This window comes from Podarcis muralis, chromosome 1 (genome assembly GCF_964188315.1).
Source record: "Podarcis muralis chromosome 1, rPodMur119.hap1.1, whole genome shotgun sequence".
Lineage (NCBI taxonomy): Eukaryota > Metazoa > Chordata > Lepidosauria > Squamata > Lacertidae > Podarcis > Podarcis muralis.
In genome coordinates this window covers 47419606-47441425 of record NC_135655.1, presented here as the reverse complement: position 1 = coordinate 47441425, position 21820 = coordinate 47419606, and the positions used below count along the sequence as shown (strand labels likewise).

Sequence of the window (21820 nt, the reverse complement as noted above, 5' to 3'; positions counted from 1 at the left end):
AACATTCGAAAACCAAAGTGCAGCTTCTGATTGGCTGCAGGAAGCTCCTGCAGCCAATCGGAAGCTTCAGAAGCCTCGTTGGATGTTTGGCTTCCAAAAGAACGTTTGAAAACCAGAACACTCACTTCTAGGTTTCAATAATTCGGGAACCAAAACGTTTGAGAACCAAGCTGTTCAAAAACCAAGGTACGGTTGTACTTCATTTCTATCTATACCACCCTTCATCCAAGGACCACAGGACACTTTACAATATAAAAACACATAGATACATACCACAGTAACAAAAACAACAACACCCTTTCACACACAGTTTAAGAGGACATACCCGGCCTGGAAGAAGAGGAACATCTTTGCCTAGCGCTTAAAGATAAGTCATGAAGGCGTGAGGCAAGCCTCCCTGGGGAGAGCATTCCACAAGCAGCGAGCCACTGCAGAAAAGACCCATTCTCATGTTGCCACCCTCCAGACCTCTCATGGAAGAGGCAAAAAAAGAATGGTCTCAGATGATGATCACAGGGTCTGGGATGGTTCATATGAGGAGAGGCAATCCTTGAGGTCCTGAGCTGTTTAAGGCTTTATAGGTCAAAATCAGAACTTTGAAATGGGCCCAAAAACTAATTGATAGCCATTGAAGTTGGGCCCGAATTAGCATAACTATCTTGTTCCAGTGAGCAACCTAACCACCAAATTCTGCACCAACTGAAGTTTCCAAACCATCTTCAGAGGCAGCCCCATGTATAACATGTTGCAGTAATTTAACGTAGAGGATATCAGAGCATAAACAACAGAAGTGAGGCTATCCCTGTCCAGGAAGGGGCATAGCTGGGTTACCAGCTGAAGCTGATGGAAGGCATTCTGCACCACCAAGGCTGCCTGAGGCTCCAGCTCAGGAGGATCCCCAAGATGCATACCTGCTCCTTCAGAGGGAGTGTAACCCCATCAACAACAGGCTGCCTCCCATCCATGCGGTCTAGGGAAACTAAAAGTGCCTGAGTCTTATCTGGATTGAGCTCTCATCCTTGTTGGCTCTCATCCTGTCCATTACCAAGGCAAGACAATGGTCCAGCACCTCCACTGCCACGCCTGCAAATGTAAAGCAGAAGTAGAGCTGTGTAATGTCTTGTTAGTCTGCTGTTAAAGAAAAGCAGATGGACACTGGCCCAGAGTTTTCACTAAGAACTGAACAGACATGGTTTCAATGAATATCAGCCGCCCCTGGTAACATTTCCATGGGAACCAATGCAAAACACAATTGAAAGCCTGTAGGAATGTAACCATTGTTAGGGCAGATAAAATGCAATGTGCATGTATGTTTTGTATAACTGACCTCCATATATAAGAAAAGCTTCGAGTTTTCAGGGCCTTACAATGAAGCACCCAATGCTATCTCTACATACCTCTTATTCCACTTCTCTGCTTAATCTAGGAGTATAAGATGATAGATACCGGTAGATAGATAGATGATAGATAGATAGATAGATAGATAGATAGATAGATAGATATAGATAGATGGATAGATAGATATAGATAGAAATATTTAGTAGCTTGGCAAAGGTTTCTGAGTCCTAATAGTTTTAACAATAGCAAGAAATTTTAAAAGCTCATTTTTGCCCCTAAATAAATGGATCGGCATGTGAAAGAGCAGCATGTGTGGGTGGGTGACTGAGTAAGCTGTTTTGGGGTGCAGAATGGTGTCTATGGGGTATACACCAAGAAGGGAGAGCAAGAGGCCTGGAGATTTCTTAATGGAATGGGGATTGCTTGGAAGGAATGGGTTAAAAGTGCCATTGTGTTACGATTTGTTTTCAACGCCTTCATTAACTTTTCTGTTATTCTTTTACATCTCTGGTCAGATGCCTTTTTCTGAGAGCGGGGTGATGTTATGAGCTTGTGCAGGGAGGGGACTCGATTTCTCTAATGGTGCTATGATTTAGTAAAGGTTAGAATCACTAGAAGAGTGGGACCCCTTCTATAGAAGCCAACTCCTAGGGGCTGAAATCCTTTTGACCCCCTCAATTAAATATTTGAGGGAGTCATCCCCCCAGTTGACGGGCTTGGCCATTCAAATGGTGCGTCTTGTGATTGATTCTGCATGGCCAGGGCTTACTTGGGCCCCCCAAAATTTTATTCAGGTTGGCACCCCTGGCCCCGTATTTGCCTGGTGCTAATGGACACAGCCTGCCAGGTCTCTTAAAACCCTCCCCAGTGAAAAGACTTCCCAGTGAACATCTAGGCCACCCTGCATTTAGCTGCTAGGACTGAGCGGTTCTTCCTCCTCAGCATCTGCAGCAAGCTGGGGGGTGCTCTTTTATTATTTTTCTTATTGTGGAGTTTCGCCAACCTCTGCCTTAGAGCTGAACGGCATCACAGCCAAGATCACTAATAGCTGAAAAAGAAAGATCTTTAAAAACCTGACAGATGTAGCTGTGTGTAAATTGTACTGAAGTGTTTACCCTTTGGGTTATAAATTACAAAGCATGAGCAATTCACGTTGGCGCATCTCAAAGCAGGTTTTTCCCCTCCCTTTGCGCTCTCTCTCTTTCTCTTTTGTGTGCGGACTTCAGGACATTGTTTAATGCCCATGGGTTTTAGCTTGCTTAAGCACACCATTGTGTGCTCTTTTATTGTTCCCCTACCTGCTCCATTCTTTCCCCCTCTCTTTAATCTTGAGGCGAGATGTTATAGTGCCATTGACAAGGACAGCCCAATGATGTCAAAGCCCTTCTAATTATCCCAGGCTAAAGTGCCACCTCTGTTTTCTGTCTGGATAGATGAAAACAGCATTCAAGGAGACCCATTTAATACTCGGGCATTTCTCTCTCTCAAGGCAATCATTTGCTGGATGCTTTTCTTCCCCCAAGCAATCTAAATGCTAAGTAGATCTTTAAAATAATTACCATACAGAGGATGAGGAGTCAGGCTCCTCTTGGCAAACACCTGATGCTCATTAGCAATATTTAGTGTGGCACACATCACCTCGGTTTATTTCAAACTTTCTGGTCTTTGCTTGGCAAGGGCTCTGGGAAATTAAAGTGGCTCCTCTAAGTTCCTCAAACGCCCCTTGACCACCGACTTCAGGAGGTGGAGAGGTTATCCGCAAAAAGAGGCTGAGCTCAAGGATAGGCTCTTTATTTCTATAGAGATATGCTTCTGCTATGCTGGCAGAACGGTTGTCAAATCCGGTGTGTGCTCAGCCCGGGAAGGGGAGCAGGGGAAAGAAGCACAGCACTCAGAAAAATGGAAACAGAAGATATGCTTGCAGTGTCCTTGGAAACATCACATAAGAACATACTTACAGTGGTACCTCGGGTTAAGAACTTAATTTGTTCTGAAGGTCTGTTCTTAACCTGAAAATCTTCTTAACCTGAGGTACCACTTTAGGTAATGGGGCCTCCCACTGCTGCCACACGATTTCTGTTCTCATCCTGAAGCAAAGTTCTTAACTCGAGGTACTATTTCTGGGTTAGTGGAGTCTGTAACCTGAAGTGTCTGTAACCTGAGGTACCACTGTACTTTTATTTGTTTTCTCGCCTTTCCATAGTTGAAAACCATGCTCAAGGCGGCTTACAGCATGAAAAAATACATAATTAGAAACATAACAAAATCAGTCATAGACAATAAATAAAACACCAAAAAACACACAGCCGAACTGAACAATTTCCACATAAATCATAATAAAATCTAAAATGAAGTCACAAAAAAAAATATCAGAAGCATCAACCCTACCCAACAACCAATCCAGAGGCATATTTTGTTCCGTCCCCTGCCAGCCTCGCACTGCTTTGTGAGTCCGATCCCACACTGCAGCCTCACACATAGGCGCCGACTCCATGGGGCTTGAGGGGGCCCGAGCCCCCTCAAAAATTCGTTTGGGGGGCTCTGCCCCCCCAATAATCTCCGGCACCCCTCCAGCAGAGCGCCATCGCCGCCCCTCCCCCAGCCCAAAATGCACAGGGAGGGGCGGGCTGCATGCCTCCTGCCCTCCCTCCCGAGCAAAAGCTCCACCCAATTTCCTTTGGAGCTGATTAATAGGCGCAGCACGCTCTCCCCTATTCGCTCACGAGGAGGCGGCGCCACTTTATTTGCATATTCATGAGCTTATTTATTATTCATGAGCTTTCCCGGCCCCCCCCCCCCAATATTTTTTATAAGTCCGCGTCCCTGGCCTCACACAGCAGTGTGGGGCTGGCAGGGCGGCATGAAGAGGACGCAACAGGCACGTGCCATTCCAATCAGTCCGATGGGATGATTGGAAGGGCATCCTCCTCACATCGCCCTCTGCGTGCCCCCCACCCCACCCCTGGGTGCCAGGAAAACATGCTCTACTGCTGCAACAAACCTGCCCCCCTTCAAACAATACCGTAACCCAAGAGTCTGTTCAACAGCCTCAGCTTTTGTAGCTGGAGTCAATCTTTGCTCTGCCCTCCCAAGCCAGGTGGGGAAAGACCTGCAAGGCAGGGAGCAGGTCTTCCAGGACTCATAGCCCATATGCTCTAGTTCAGTGTTTCCCAACCTTTTTTGGGCAAAGGCACACTTGTTTCATGAAAAAAATATCGAGGCACACCACCATTACAGCCCCGTGACTTCAGCGCGCAGCGTCACGCCGGGAGGGACGCACGAAAGTGTAATAGGAACAAATAAAGAGCCTATGATTTATTGGGGGGAAAGAATACAGGCATTCATTCCGGAGCTCTCTGCTGATCTCATCAAGCAGCTACACCTTGCCCTCAGGCTGCTGGCACTGAGGTCAGGACACGGCCTGCGCTGGGGCTCCCAACAGTGTGTAACAGCCAATGCCACCCCAAAACAGCCAATGCTATTTTATTTCATTTATATCAGGGGTAGGCAACCTAAGGCCCGTGGGCCGGATGCAGCCCAATTGCCTTCTAAATCTGGCCCGCGGATGGTCCAGGAATCAGTGTGTTTTTATTTATAATGCATTTCTGGGTTATTTGCGGGGCATAGGAATTTGTTCAAACCCCCCCCCCCCAAAAAAAAATATATTCTGGCACACATCTTCTGAGGGATGGTGGCCAGGCCCATGGCTGAAAAAGGTTGATGACCCCCAATTTAAATCCTACCTTTACCCCAAGGAGCTAAATGAGACATGCATAGCTTTCACCCTCAACCCACTTCTAAAACCCTGTGATGTAGGTTAGATGCCAAGCTCAAGGTCACTCAGAGAGCTGCCTGGCTGAGTAGGGATTTGAACCGTGGTCTCCTCAGCCCAAATCTCCACCCCACACTGGCTCTTTGCCCAGACCAACAGTATTGCCGGCTGGGGCTTCCTGGCAGAGGCCAAGGCCTCATTCAGCAGAATGGTCAGAAGGACACTCCACATCCGGTGGCATTTTTAAGTGTGTGTATTTATATGTATATGTATATGCACACACACACACACCATCTCAAGAGCAGCCTCGCCCCAATTAAGTCTCTGCAGCCCAAAAACTTAAGGCACCAAGTTCATAAAAGCTCCATTTTTATTTTTAAAGGTAGTTAGAAGGTACAGCGCCCACGTAGCAGCCCCTGTGTGGAGAGCCGGGTCCAAGCTGGCAAAATAAAGCCACAGCGGAAGCCCCAGGAGTGGAGGCACCCAGCGCTGCCATCCTGGGCGGAGGGGTGGGGGCTCCCGGACGTCGGTTGCGGGCGGCCGCCGTGTGCGACGGAACCTGGCTCGGGCTGAGGGTCGGTTGGGGAACGAGGCTCCTGGCGCGGGAGATTCTCCTCCCCCCCCCCCGCGTACTCACCGTGAGGCAACGCCTCCCCGCACTCGAATTGGACCTGGAAGCGGAGCGGGTGGCCGAAGGGGCTCGGGTTCTCCAGCAACGAAACTCCCAGGACACCCGCGCCATGACAGATCTCTTCTTTTCCCCCCGCCCGCCTTGCCTGCTTCCTTCTCCCTCTCAAGCCCAAACGCCGAAAGCCCACTCCCCACGCGCCGCCGGCTTAACGACGGAACGGCGGAGCCACCAATCCCCGCGCGGCGATCGGAGACGCTGCAGCCAACCCCCGAGCTTCGCGCCTCGGCTCCCCCGCCTACTCCTCGCGCGCGGCCACGCCCACCGCTCCCTCCGCCAATCCGCCTTCCCGACTCTGTCCCTGGCGGGAGCTAAATCTAAACAATAAGCTTCCCCCGCCCCAGCCCCACGCCTGGCGGTGGGGGAATAATTTTTTTCCCCTTTATTCCCCCCCCCCGCCGATTTTTCCCGCGGCACACCAGGCAACGTATCGCGGCACACTAGTGTGCCGCGGAACACTGGTTGGGAAACACTGCTCTAGTTAGTATGAAGAACCTGCCTCATCAGGCCAGTGGCCCATCTAGTCCAGCATCCTGTTCTCACAGTGGCCAACCAGATGGCTGTGAGAAACCCCTAAGCAGGACACAAGCACAAGAGCACTCTCCTGCTGCAGTTTCCAGCAACTGGCATTCAGATGCATTCATCAGAACACAGAAGTCAGGGCAGAGGATGCAGGATTGCTGTTAAGCTGTGGGTTTCCCTGCTCCCAGGCTGAGCACATTCTGGATATAGTTTATCACCAGTGCCAGTATAATGTGAACATAGGACTGTTATGTTAAGAAGAAGAAAATCCAATTAACCTTTGAGAGAAGCTCTTATAAGGGGGGGAAGGGATTCGTAAGACCCAGTGAATGTATGTCTTTAAAAAAACACACCACCAATCTACACTTTTTTGCAACTTAAATCATAAAGAAAAGGACAGACAAACCAAAAACTCCGACTAGAATGGCAACGTTTGGAAGAATACATGGACAAACACTGTTCAAGAAACAATATGTTGATATGCTTAGATTAAAGGAGTAAAGTAGAAAATATTAATTAGGAATGTCATAATGAGATCAGAATTTAAAATTTAAAAATTGCAATAATAGTATTGAATCTATAAGATAAGGAAGTCGAGATGTTGTGGAGGGGGATGTCAAAGGATGTGGTGGTGGGAAGATATGGGGGTGGGAAGGATTTATGTGTATGTGTATGTAAATAGTAGCCTTATTTTTGTATGTCTTTGCACCGTTAGGGTGCATTTTTTTTCTTTTTCTGTATTATTAAAATTTAATTTAAAAATTAAAAAGAAAAGACTGTGGGAATACAATCCAAGTTACTGCTTTGAAATCCCCAAAGTCAAACTTTTTTTTATTCCACACATGTGCACAGCTGCATTTTCTTTAGTAATAAAGTACTTCTAGCTAAATACCCAAATCAAAATGGCAGCCACAACAAGGAGTGAATTACTAAATCAGCTCTAAGAGTTGGAAAAGCTTTCTAAATGAAGATCAATTTTATCAGGGCTTTTACTTCTAACTGTGTAAGATGTGTGTTTCTGATTCTCACAGTTCATTAAATAGACCCAGATAAAGTTTCCATAATGCACACTATATATTCCCTAGAGGCAGGATTCACAACAGCAGCTGAAGATGTCCTGCCAGCTCCACAAGGAGAGAGCAATAGTGAGATTGCAAGCATTAAATACCAGACAGACAAATTTGTGTCTAATACATTTTTATTAATTGCATCTAGCTTACTGCACAAAAACCCAAGTCTGCTGTATTAAAATAATAACCAAAGCCACCAAAAGCCTAAAGTGGCCACTTCCACTTATTTCTGGCACATTTACAGTAACAAAGCAGACTATTTTGATTTCTCCTGGGATAAAGGAGAGAAAAAGACGAGAGAAATTTGCCCACCTCCTCACTTTACACTAAATCTCCGACCGCACCTCCTCGCTGAGTGATCTGCTTGGCTTTGCTCCAGTAATGCATTGCAGAAGGAAGATCCAAGCTAGTGAGAAAAGGATCAGGCAATTGGGGGAAATGTCACAGACTCACAGTAATTCTTCCTGCTAGAACTCAACTGCAATATATACCAGTGGTTTTCAACCAGTGTTTTGTGGCACCCTGGGGTGCTGCGGGCAACACTGGCCTCTGTCCCTCTTTCCTTCCCTCCCTCCCTTCTCTGATGCCCCCTTGCATCTCTGCCTCTGAAAGGCATGCATAGCTGTTTGTTGCAGAACCCCTGGCTACAAGCTCAGCAGGCGAATGGTGCCTCTAGGGTGGCTAGGGGGTGCTTCCCAGGCCCCTGTGGGGGAGTGTGAGGAGGCACCTCTCTTTGGGGTGACTCAGAGACCAGGGGCGGCAGCAGAGGCTGCCCAGAGGACTCCCAAGGAGAGAGGAGAGGAGGCTGAGGGAATACTCCACAAGGGAGGGTGTTTGAAAAAGGGTGAGATGCTGAAAGCCTCTGATATATACAGATACAGTGGTACCTTGGGTTACAGACGCTTCAGGTTACAGACTCTGCTAACCCAGAAATAGTACCTCGGGTTAAGAACTTTGCTTCAGGTTGAGAACAGAAATCGCGTGGCGACATTGGAGGCTCCACTAGCTAAAGTGGTACCTCAGGTTAAGAACAGTTTCAGGTTAAGAACGGACCTCCAGAATGAATTAAGTTCTTAACCCGAGGTACCACTGTATTAGCATAGTTTACAGTTGTAGGAATTTGGGGGGGGGGGGGTTGCAGTGTTTTAATCTGGGTTTGGATTCCTTGAAAATTGACTGGAGTTTTTTTTTCATATTTAACTTTTAAAAAAAAACTTTTGGGGTTTCCCCCCCACAATTTTATACATTTTAACTCTAACCATTTCAAACATTAAAATAAAGGGTTCTTTTGAACGTTCAGACCTCCTTTGGTCCCTCCATTGGTTCTATATTTAAAATTAAATTTACTGCATCTTTTACCTTTGTCCATCTGTTGTATATCCATAGTTACCATAATTAATTCCACATTACAAGTGTCATTACATCCCTGCCAATGATTTTAACTGTTTACAGTGGTCTTCTAAATAAATTAAAAATTTACTCCAGTCTTCTTGGTTTTGGATCTTCCCCGTCAGTTTCGCCATCTCTGCATACTCTATCAGTTTTGTCTGCCATTCTTCTTTTGCTGGTACTTTGGTACTCCTTCCTTCCATCTCTGGGCTAGTAGCATTCTCGCTGCTGTCATTGCATACATAAAAAGTCTTTTATCCTCTCTTATTATTATTATACCTCTTATTATACCTAACAAAAAGGCTTCTGGTTTTTTAACAAATGTATTTTTAAACATTTTATTTAATTCATTATATATCATTTCCCAAAAAGCCTTTACCAGTGTGCATGTCCACCCCATGTGATAAAAAGTACCTTCCTTCCCTTTACATTTCCAACATAAATTTGAACTCGTTTTGTACATTTTTGCAATTTTACATGGTGTTAAATAAATTGACTGGAGTTTTTGAATCATTCAGATGGAGATTCAAAGCCCAACCTATTTTCATGGGGATCTTCCAGCCGCTGGATCATCTGTTGTGGTGGTGGTTAATTAAATTTGTATACTGCCTTGTACCCGCAGGTCTCAGGCCCGTTCACAGGATAAAAACACAATATTAAAACAATATTAAAATACATAATCAAAATAAAAACAAGAACTCAATAACACACACACCCCCAGTTTTAAAAGGGCATTGAATGTCAGTCAACCCAGGTATTTACAGGGATCTGTTGCAAAATGTGACAGAATTTAGGATTTTTATATTTTTTTAGTGGGTTGGTAAACATTTTCAGCAAGGCTGGATTATAAGAGGACACAACAGGGGGTAGACAACAAGATCATCCCACATATGAAGAAACTCGAAATTGCCAGTTAGACTCCTGCTGATACTCAAGAAGCCGTGGCAGTGCACCGGGATATGGAGCCTAGTTTGTTATCCGTGCGTATGTCAGACTCAAACTGAGGCTTACTAGGAAGAAGAAAGCAATAGTATAAATTGGAAAATTGCCCGCAACCCAGCTAGCTAAGCTCTTTGCACAAGCATAGTTCAGATTACAGTAATTAGAAGGAACTAATTGCAGACGTTCCTTGTAATATCTCCAGATGGGGTTTTTCTTTAGCTTTAGTGATTTTCAATTTTGAAACCGCAGAGGAGATGAAATGCTTATTAAGAGGACATAATAAAAGGATCACTTCTCATAATATGCAAAGCCAAAGAATAACCTAATTCCGCAGATGTAAGATGCAAATAAATTCCTTCAATACCTGTGCAGTGCTGCAAATATCTGAGGCAGGAAAAAAATAGATTACAGCAAAATGGGACACTCAGTGAAAATTCACAGCCAAATAGGACACTCAATGAATATTCACTTATGTGGACTTCGAAATCCCTTTCTATTGCAGAAGCCTGCGGAATGTCTAATGCTGTCATTTTTATCAAAGCTGCAACGTTGAATTGAATTGGGATGGGTGGTGAAGTAGCTATTCTATTATCCCAACATGGCAGTGGAAGTTCTTGCTGTCAGTGATCTCCAAAGTATGCTCCTGATTACATTGAAATTTTTCCACAAGCACCTCTTGATGAAACACTCAGCCCCAACAAGAGAGCAAGGCAGAGCTGAGAGGAGATACCGTGTGCTTGGGTATTTTCACAATTTTCTATCTATACTCCATTTTCAGTGATGAACACAGAGGTGAATGCTTTGCTGGGTAATCTAAAATACTCCATACCTCTCTACTCCTGTCCACTTGCATCATAGGCAGTGGAGCATATAGCTCTGCTCTAAGAGGTCGTCATTATAACGTGCGCTCTTTTCTGCTTTCTGCTCTGCAGGGAACTTTGTTTCAATGTATTTTGCATTAGCAATGTGAAATTCGTATGACTGTTTATAAAAGGGGGTGGGTACCCTAAACAAATCGCCAGTGAAGAGGAATGAGACTTGAAAGTGGCACTGAGACAAACCACAAAACCATATTTGTTTATTTTGTAAAGAAAAATATCCTGACATGGATATGTTCATAGCTTTGGTTTTCTTTAAAGAAGTAGATAAGCATTTCTGCCCTTCAGCAGAACAATGAGAAGATTCTTCAACCTCTCAGAAGTGATAAAAAGGTAAAGGTAAAGGACCCCTGATAGTTAAGTCCAGTCGCAGAAGACTCGGAGGTTGCGGCGCTCATCTCGCCTTACAGGCCATTTGTCCGCAGACAGTTTTTCTGGGTCATGTGGCCAGCATGACTAAGCTGCTTCTGGCAAAACCAGAGCAGCGCATGGAAACGCTGTTTACCTTTCCGCCGGAGCGGTACCTATTTATCTACTTCCACTTTTTGGCGTGCTTTTGAACTGCTAGGTTGGCAGGAACTGGGACCGAGCAAAGGGAGTTCACCCCATCGTGGGGATTCGAACTGCCAACCTGACTGGCAAGCCCAAGAGGCTCAGTGGTTTAGACCACAGCACCACCCGCGTCTCTCATTCAGAAGTGATAGGATACAGCAATAAAATGTACACAACGCAAGATCGGTAGTAGTCAGTGATAGCCTTCATTACTAATGATGTCTTCATTTATTGGATTTATATCCCTTTTTTCTCTCCAAGCAGCCCAATACATGGCTCTCCCCATCCTCATCTGATCTCCACAACAACCCCGTGAGACTGCATAGGCTGAGAGGCAGTGACTGGCCCAGGTTTCATGACTGAGTGCGGAATTGAATTGTGGTCTCCCAGGTCCTAGTCTGACATTCTAGCCACTAACTTGACAAAGAGAAGTATATAAATTAGATTCATCATCATCATCACCACACTTAGCTCTTAACTGAGACATTCATAAAAACCTATTACATATAGCCAGTGTTTTTTTTCTGGGGGTACACATACCCCTAAACATGTTGTGAATCTAAGTTTGGCCTCATTGAGGGGCAGTATTTCAATACGAGTAGGAAAATGAGAGTACCCCTAAACATTTTTGTAGGAAAAAAAAGCAGTGCATATAGCCCTGATTATCAGAAAAGATAGCAGAAGTTAAATTTTTACCAGAATTGTAAACTTTTGATACCTGAACGAAGCTTGCTGCTCAAACCTTGCAGTGAACACAAAAAAAAATTGTCTAAAAAACCCTAAATGTCTATTTGTTTGGAAGACTGCTTGGTTGTTGTCAATGTCACGAGCTCATTAAAAAAGCAAGAATGGTAAAAATATATACTTTTTTGTGCTTTTTTCATTTACCATGAACATAAAAGCCTGCAACTCTGAGGTCTGCTTCTGTAAATCTGGCTCCATAACCGTTATGGTAGCTGCAGCCAGGGATTTTGTTGGCATCTCAGCCTTACACTGGGCATTTAAGTATTTTAGATGGGAAATTTGTTTGCTTTAACTTTTCCCTGCAGGATTCTATGACTGCTTTGCAGAGATTTGTACTGGAAAAGAAATGTAATGGTTCAGCTGTTACAAATGCTGCAGTTAGTAGAGATATTTGCAGTTCTTTCATAGGTATTTTGCTGTATAGCTATTATGCTACGGCACCTATTCATAAACAAACAAAAAAGCACTTGAAAAGCTTTGATTTTCTGTAGGATTAGTTGGAGGGGATCTGCAGCTGTTCTGCTAATTAAGACTCTAAAAGTAGATTCCAGTCCACCTTTCAAAGTAGCTCCTTAATGAGGCATTGTCTGCGTTGCAGAGGTGCTGGAATCAGATCAGCACTGAGTGAAAGGTGTAGTAAAAGCATCAACACCTTGCATTCATGTCATCATAGCAAGAAGTAGAAGACACAGCTGGTTTCTAGCTGATGGGAGAACTTCCTTCTTAAAGTCCTCCAATGTTGGTCCTCTTTTGACTAGAGGGGGCCTGGAACCTTCTTCTCCCAAGCAGTTCTGAAGATATTATGCAGGGATCTAACCTCTTCCCTCCACTCACCCCCAGGAAATTATAAGCAGGTTATTGTTAAAAGATCCTCTAATCCCCCTCCATAGCTGTTTGGATGGCTACTGGAGACCTTTCCATTCTGGCAGACTCTTATGAGGCAGACAATGTATTGGGGCAACATCTAACGCCCATCTGTTTGCACAATGGAAACCCACTTGCTCAATGGGACTTCTGGTTTCACTTCTTTCCAAGGCTCCAGAGCAGATTTTGGGAGCATGATGAGAGCTGCTGTAGAGAAAGTGATGAAGAAGCCTCACTGTGCAAGAAGATCCCTCTCTCACTACGCTGGATCTGACCCTTCATGATTTTTTAAACTGTTGACCCTGTCTTGCAATCGTTTTACATAATTGTATTTTATATGCTGCCTGACTAGTGTATTTACATTAGGGGTCACATTAATGCTCTAAAATAAAACAAATCTATTTTTAATTGTAACTTCTTCAGTGAATCACAAACAAGGGGAAAGAGGAAGAATAATCCGTTATACAAATAAAATAAAAGGTTACAAAGGGGGGAGAAACAATACCAGGGAGGGAGGGAGAAGTTACCTTGTGATGTTTAAGGCACATAAAATGGAAGAAACATTTACAGATGACACACACCCTCAGGTTGAGGAAAGGCCTTTTGAAAGGCAACAGAACAGCATTGCTTATGCTGAATGCAGCACTATAGTTTCCTATTACATTCCTCACAGATAAAGTAGGTCTACCTTATATTAGTCTGAGAACCCCCAATATAAAACAGGTTGCTTCTCTGGGCAGATCCAGCTAAGTCTTCTCAAAGATTTGAAGATACAGATGCTCTGCAAATGGTTAGTCCAAAATGCTTACATTGCAAAAACTGTTCAGTGGCTTGTTTGGCAAGCCAAAATCCTTTTGTATGTCTTGAGCTCCTGTGCTAGGTCTCTTAATTGCAGGCTTTTCATTCAGGAGAGCATTTAAGAAAGCATGACACCCCACCCCTGACTGCTTGAAGAGCAGCATGAAAGTGGCAGTCTGTTTTACCACCTCATTCCACTATATGTGTAGATTCGACCTCAGAGAGATAAATCTTAGTAGAGAGAGAATACTAATTAGAAGTGCACACCAAACATGTAAGACTATCCTAGTAGCTTTTACATGTTCTCTATATAGATTGAACTCTCTTTCCCAGTTGAAATCACTTGGATATAGAGATGCCACTATATTTACCAGAATAGAAGGAATCTTGGTTTTGTTGTGCTTGAAAATAATCAAGAGATTCGTGCATATGACATAATTGCTAAGCTGTATGCAGTGTCTCTCTCCAATTTAATGATAACAAAATGTCAAGTTTATGTAGAACAGACTTCCTCAACATGGTGCCCCAGTTGTTTTGAACAACTCCCATCAAACCCAAAACCTATTTGGCTCTTTCATATGAAATATTTGCAGGGAATCAGGTTGGGAAAGGCAGGTGTAGATGTGTGCCTTACTCTCAAATTGCCCAGAAGAGCCCCTTATTCTGTCAGCAGTGGCCAAATGGTTGAATGCTAGAGTCACAGTGCACAAAGATATGCTCAAAGCAATGTTTACGTAAATGAATTCAGACTTTATGCTACACACACAAAAGTATCCCAGGCTCCAAGGATGCTTTCTGAATCATAAAACAGTTGAGCTGGTAGAGAAACAAATTATTTGTTCTCATTGAAACATCTCACAAATTCAGCTGGAACAGAAAGCCCAGCCTCTAAATAATTGATAGTTGCAGTGTGTGGGCTGGAAACTATTGGAACAAAGTTTCTTAAAAGAGATGCATTTGATAGCCAGAAATAAAAGGTGGGAGATAAAATATTTGCACTAATATTTCCAGTGCTGTTAGGCCAATACATAGCTGTGAGAATCAGGAAGTAGAGATGTCATGTACCCAATTGCCAGCTCGAAAGCTAACCGAACATGTGCAAGTTCTCTTCTAACTAAAATGTTAAGTACTGTCCTTTTCCATGTACAGGGGGACTCAAATTTAAGAAAATGGAGAGGAGATGGCACAGAGTTGTTGAGCTTTTTGCGGAGGATTGCCCAGAGTTGTTGAGCCAGTCAACACCACCCATTTAGCATGATTTTTAAATAAAAATACCTAGTCTTATACACGGAAACGTATGGTACTTAAAGAGACCGCGTATCAAGGAATGGTTTATTTTATAAGTAGCTTGATATCTTTGAATTGGGAATGGCTGCCCTGAACCCAACAAAGAATGCCTCAGCAGCAGATAGGCCTCGGATCTCACCACCAGTGTGAGAATACAACTATCAAGTCTAGCAACTTGTTTCACTTTGTGGCCAAAAAGATGCTTATAGGAAGTCCATAAGAAGGATGTGACAGCAGCAACTATCTCCTGCTGTTGGTAGCCAGCAACTGATATTTAAATTTCAGCAATTTATAAAGCTCTACCCCCAAACCACGTAAATGTTGAAACAATAATTGGCAGGAAACCAAGGCCTGTTCAAAGCACCAAACCAAGGGTCCAAGTCTATTTGGTTATATTTGCATGTTGTCATGATTGCAGCAACTCAAAATCTTTCATGCGCCAATCAGTATTCAAGCTTCAAGTTGTTAGTTCCACAAGCTGGCTATATTTAACTTACATGGCTTATGAAGCCACCACTCAACACATTTATCTAAAGAGTATTTATTTTATTCTTCACCGTGACTGCCTCCAAGAAATAACATTGGAAAACCCCCCAAAGAGGAGTACATACAGCGAATGTGGTAAAGCAGAATTGAACAATCCCGGGAGTGAGGAACGAAAGAACTGTCTAAGCAAAGACAATTAAACTAAAAGACCTGCGGAAGGCATATCCTTTTTTCTTCGAGTATTAAACTGAGAAAGTCCCTGGGAATTCTAACAGATTTTTGTCTCAGATACAGGCTAACAAGAATGAACAGGAGGACTACAATACAAAACTTTTACTACAGAACGCTGTACACACCTGTTGTCAAAACCCTTCCCTCAAAACCCCCCTTAACCATGGTGTCTATTTGCTTGCTTGCTGAGCTTGTCTGCGGAGGAGGACATAGATCTTCTCCTTTATCCAGTCTTTATTGTATGGCTGGTATGTCTGAGTATCCGCACGGTAACTGTGAGGGGAAAAGAACAGGTCAGTTAATATCGTTCATCATGCATTTCTTAAACGTCACAAAACCAATCAGCCTCAACCTCACAAGTTTTTGAACAGCAGCTTATACAACAGTAGGATGCTAGAACAGTGTCTGCTGGGAATCAAAATTCAATAGTTTCAATCCAGCAGGGGTTTCCACACACACCCCTGTTGCCCATCAATGCCCGCTGCTTCAGAGCTCACATTTGCCCTATACAAATGGTAAGGGTACCTCAGCCATGTCCCGTTTGCTGAACCAAAGTATTTGTAAATAAAGAATACAGTATGTGAGGCTAAGCCAAAGTCAGCAGGTCAAAAATGCGAGTGAAGCCATGGTCTCTCTTCTAGAACCAGTGATTTCTAAGTGGAAGAGATACCTATTATCAGGATCCCATTTTCCAAGCAGAATATAAACACCCCTGCAATTCTAAAAATGAAGGGTGATAATGTCTAGGGTCACAGAGCAAGTCTGATGTGTATCTTGAAGAATTTATATATTTCTAAGAGCTTGCTTCCAAAAGCCCAGCCCAAAATAGTCTCCACTTGCTTCCAAATGCAATTATCTTGTGATGCTGGAACAATGCCTTCAGTGGTTACCATTAACACAGCACTAGTAACAAAGTTTCAAACAAATATTAATCTCAAGCCTGTACCAACTCTGCATCTCAACTTAATGAAAGGTATAATAACTGCAAGCTAATAAGCAGGTTTATAAATGTCTGGCTGTGCTGAACACAGTTGTGTGCCATCAGCATGTCTGTATGGTTTTAATTTGTCATTGATAATATGCCATGGAAGAGGCAGTAGCAGAACCACCATCTAGACCTCTACAGCTAAAAAACACAAAGTATTTCATGCTCAAAGTATGCCCTCTGGTGGCTTTATAAAATCTAAATAAATATGAATAACTATGATTTAACTGATTAATACTTCTGATCTAATACGCTTGTACAAGCAAGGAGTGATGCGGCCTAACATTTTTTTCTAGACCCATACCCTTCATGGTTCACAACCTTGGCCATAGCCATGAGACTGTACAACCGGTTGGGTTCAAAAAGAAGATACTCTGGCCACAAAGAAGGAAGTTGCAACACTACGCTGTAAAATACCTGCCCTGAACCCAGAGGATTACAATAAATAGCAGTTAGTGGCACAACTCCCATTTTCAGGCAATGTGCTTTAACAGGCAGTAGCCATGTAACACGATACCATTTGATCAAACCAGAGGTTTTCAACCTTTTCGAATTCACGGTTCCCTTGACCAACTACCTTCTTTCTGCGGCACCCGTGTGGAGCTCAGGAGTCCAGTTAGGTCACCCCTTGTCTGCAGAGTTGGCAGCCTCTAACGCTTTTTCAAACACCTTCCCTTGTGGCACTCCACATTGTGTTCCCTCAGCCTCCTCTCCTCTCCCCTTGGGAGTCCTCCAAGCAGTTGCTGTTGCCATCCCTGGTCTCTGAGTTGCCTCCCCACCCCCTGCAGAGAGATGCCTCCCAGAGGCACCATTCATTGCGAAGCTTGTAGCCAGGGCTGCTGCAATGAACAGCTGTGCAAGTCTTTGGGAGGCAGCAACACAAGAGGGCATCAGAGGAGCGAGGAAAAGAAAGAGGTACAAAGGTCAATGTTGTCTGCGGCACCTCTGGCCATCATTCAAGGCACCCCAGGGTGCCATGACACACTGGCTGAAAACCACTATATAAATCCACTTCAATTGCTTCTTAGATGTAGCACTGAAATTGCATTGGTTGCCCAGCTGTATATCTGTGAAGGGGAAATCACTGGGGAAGTTGGTCCTTCCACAGCTTTGTGGCCTTTGAATATAGCAGCAAGAATGTTTATACACTGATTTGTCTTTTAAAGTATTACATAGCTTTGAACTAGCAGTATTTCTCAAACTTGGGTCTGCAACTGTCGTTGGACTACAATGCCCATCATCCCCAGTTGGCAGGACCAGTGGTCAGGGATGATGAGAGTTGCGATCGAGCAACAGCTGCAGACCCAAGTTTGAGAAACACTGTTTCTTCTCCAATCCTCTAGATGGAGCATCAGCTAGAAATAAAAGAAATCAGGCTAAGAAATGCTATTTTCACACAATGCAATACACTACCGATGTATTAGTATAATCTTGAATGCTACAGAAGAGTCACAGATTCCATCGTTACAGTGTTTATTATTATTTCTCTTAATATTTTACCTGTATTCTTTTTCCAAGTTATGCTGAAATAAGAATGAAATCCAACTAAGGCTGCAATCCAAACCCCAGCTAAGGAGCAGGGTTACTTAATGTAGCCACCACTACACCCATAGCTCTGCTTGTGTTGACTGGTGGGAAGGCAGGGGGAAGTAAATTGCTGCACCTACTTGGACTTAGCAACGATGGGGTTCCATGTTTGCCTGACAGCTTGCTTCAAAGAGCACTTTTGCAAAGGGCTTTAGCCCCCATCCCCCAAACAGGTGATGAGCAGTGATTAAATTCTGCTGCCTTGGCTACACAATCCTGTTCTCTGCTAAGAACACGGTGCGCCGCTGATGCAAGATTAAACCTTGTTCTCCTGCCAATCAGCTGACATCACTAGTTATGTCAGCAGATGGGTGGGCAGATGTCGTTTGGGAAAAATGGCCTCTCAGGCCAGAAGTTCCCCTTCCCTACCATAGACCATTTGTACTGCTGCATTCCAACTGATTTCATTGGGACTGCAACTGTAAATGGTTTTTTAATTTGCCCCATATACGATGCAACGCCTCTGTATAGTTTTGAAAAATATGTTGCCTTCATTCAATACATCAGAGACAGGATTTGGGCTGCTACCATAGAACCACAGAATTGTAGAGTTGTAAGGAACCACTCGCCTGCCAACCTAGCAGTTCGAAAGCACCCCCGGGTGCAAGTAGATAAATAGGGACCGCTTTCTAGCGGGAAGGTAAACGGCGTTTCCGTGTGCGGCTCTGGCTCGCCAGAGCAGCGATGTCACGCTGGCCATGTGACCCGGAAGTGTCTCCAGACAGCACTGGCCCCCGGCCTCTTGAGTGAGATGGGCGCACAACCCCAGAGTCTGGCAAGACTGGCCCGCATGGGCAGGGGTACCTTTACCTTTAAGGAACCACTAGGGTCATCGAGTCCACCCCCCTGTAATGCAGGAATCTTGCTAAAATAGTTACAACCAGCTAATTTTGACGTGACTGCTCCAGACCTGCAGCTCTCTGCATGCAAACACATCCATATGTGCTTTATACTGGATTGACAGCTCCATTTTAGACTTCATGGTGACCCCAACAATTCAAGCACTCATTCTGCAACAGCTGATAAAAATTTACAGGTGTTCAAAGTAGAAATGTGAAGGGGATGAAAGGGATCAGAAAAGGGGGGGAATTGGGCAAAAACTGGTGTTCCTCCATCTTTTCCCACCGACCTTCACATCTCTACCTCCAATGTACATTCTGTGTGCAATGGAAATCCTATTACAGTGGTACCTCGGGTTACAGACGCTTCAGGTTACAGACTCTGCTAACCCAGAAATAATACCTCGGGTTAAGACCTTTACTTCAGGATGAGAACAGAAATTGTGCGACTGCAGTGCGGCGGCCCCGTTAGCTAAAGTGGTACCTCAGGTTAAGAACAGTTTCAGGTTAGGAATGGACCTCCAGAATGAATTAAGTTCTTAACCCGAGGCACCACTGTAGATAGATTTTGTCCATCTCAAAATCATGTTACATTTCAAGTAACACTGGTTCCAGATGTATATTAACACCAAAAATACATGTTGTCATAGCTAACAGAACTTGCAGAGCTGCTGAGGAACATAAAAATCCCACTGTAAATATGTATACTTCAGAATACATGTGTACGCCAATATATGTATCTCTACAGATAATAAGCTATAAAATACTTACACAAGGCAGCTGAGGTCGGCCAAGTCATCAATGAAATCAAATAACTGGCTAATATCATATGTAATTGAAGGGCTGTTAGGATTCATTCTCTTCAGATGCTCTTCATACATTTTACAGACTCCTAAGAAAATATTCAGGACTTATATTAGAAACATTTAAGGTCCCAGCTTGCTAAAGTTCTTAGATGTCAAGAAACATAGGAAAAGGGGATCAGTGTGGAAATAGGCTATCACAACAGCTTGAAAGAAGGTATGTGGATAAGCCTACCAATAATGAAGAATTAAAATGTCTTCATAATTTGGTAAAAGTAATTCTTCAAATACATGCAGTACATCTTAGGCTAGTAATTACTGTATCCCCATGATAATGCAAGAACACAAGACTTTTACTAGGTTGGGATTCCTTCTGACCCCCACAGTATATGATTGATCTGGCCCAACCTAAGGATCTAAGCAGATACTTGTTTGGCTTTCCTTCTAGAGCAGTGGTACTTACCTTCCATGCATTCATTCACAGATTCATAATCAGCATAAGTCCTGCCTTCTGGTCGTTTGGTAGGTTGAACAAGCAAAATTGTGTGAGACTAGAAAAAGAAAGTTAATATTTACACAGAATTGAATGATCTTTAAAAAGGGGGCAGGGGAAAAAAGGAGATGATTTGTTTATGTGCAAGGAACTTTTTTGTATGGAAGCTGGAGAGGAGGGCTCTTTTTTCCTCCTGCAGGTTCCTCTCCAATTTACAACAATGGGGGTGGGGAGAGAAAGAATACATTACAGCAGCTCCAGGACTGGTGCAATTTTGCAGTCAGTTTGTGAGCACACTGTAGAAAATAGGATACTCAGGTACTTGAAAGTTCATGTCCTTCTCTTACATGCCCCTGAAAGGCTCTGTTGTGGCTACTGCTGCGTGTGGGTGGGGTGTTTCTGCCTGAAGATCAGCAATGGAACAGAACCTTCCATTGTCACACCTGGACACTTGAGACTGTAAGTAGGGACTCTGCTCTTGTGATCAAATGCTCCTTCATACAACAAAGGGTGAAACAATCCCTCCATACAAGGATTAGTGTTCTGGCTTTGCATTCTCCCTAGCATGCTTGTTTTTTCTCAATTGTGCAAGGAGTTTATCTGTAAAAAGTACATTAAGCTCCATCCAGTACCCTCAAATGATACAACTTAAAGAGACTTATCTCAGTGTGAGCTTCATTCTCATCCACCACAGCAGTGACATCTGTGTGATTTGGGGGAGAAGGGTTAGGTGGGAGAAAGACACCCCCTCATAAAAAGAAACACGGGTGAGACAAGCTTGAAGCTCCTGTTTGAAAGTTATGTGAGCACTAAGGGGCCTTTGTCATCAGCTAAAACAACTCACTCAAAATATACTTTTAGAACTCAGCTGACATTGATATGGTTTTTATAGAGCTAATTTTTTTTAACATCACTGCTTCTTTTTACTTTGTTGTTAATATTGCTTGTTGTGATTCATAGCCTGATTTGCCCGCTTTACTGAGTTTGCTTTTTACCATAGAAAGCACGCCAAAGTAAAAAAAAAATGAGAACTCCAAATCATGCACTGCTATCTCCACGCACCAACTCGAGGCATAATGGAAAGCAAAGCACGCCTTTATGCATTATTCGCTCGAATTTGTTTGAGCAACTTTTTGGGGTGGGGGCGAACTGCGGCTGTTCTTCCTGAGATGCTACGGCAGCCTTCAAGAGAAAGCAGGCACTTCATATGGCGGCAGCCCAGCAGCCGCCTAACGGACCTTACTGCGGGGCCATGGCCATTTTAGGCCCGAAGCACGGGATGAGCGCCCCGGGAGACGCCATGCGGAGCGCCTCCCTCTCCTCCACGCTCTCCAAGCAAACCCTTCCGCGCTCCCGCCTGATGGAGACGAGAGGGCAGCTTCTCTGCCTTAACTCACCATGGCGACTCGTTCCGTTCGGCTCAGGCGCGAAGCACAAAACTCTGAACGTCTTCTCGACCACAATGCACCGCGACCACCGGAAGCACTACACTTACCTTCGCCCTCACACCCACCAGACCTTCATAGTGCTATATAGACATGATTAGGCTCTC

General features: G+C 44.0%; 1 protein-coding gene across 1 annotated transcript; it reads right to left on the bottom strand.

Moving 5' to 3' along the window:
- Window positions 1-15369: 15369 nt before the first annotated feature.
- ERH (ERH mRNA splicing and mitosis factor) lies at window positions 15370-21810 on the bottom strand. The gene is made up of 4 exons (XM_028725290.2): window positions 21666-21810; window positions 20239-20326; window positions 19744-19864; window positions 15370-15834 (listed from the first exon to the last, which is right to left on the bottom strand). The coding sequence occupies exons 1-4, from the start codon at window positions 21666-21668 to the stop codon at window positions 15732-15734; spliced, it is 315 nt and encodes a 104-aa protein (XP_028581123.1). The 5' UTR covers window positions 21669-21810; the 3' UTR covers window positions 15370-15731.
- Window positions 21811-21820: the final 10 nt, after the last annotated feature.

Excerpts from the sequence above, each read along its gene's own strand:
- ERH (XM_028725290.2), bottom strand. Across the intron at positions 19,865-20,238 it reads TGTGAATGAATGCATGGAAG|GAGTCTGTAAAATGTATGAA; the intron begins GTAAGTACCACT and ends ATATTTTCTTAG. Across the intron at positions 15,835-19,743 it reads GCCGACCTCAGCTGCCTTGT|TTACCGTGCGGATACTCAGA; the intron begins GTAAGTATTTTA and ends TTCCCCTCACAG.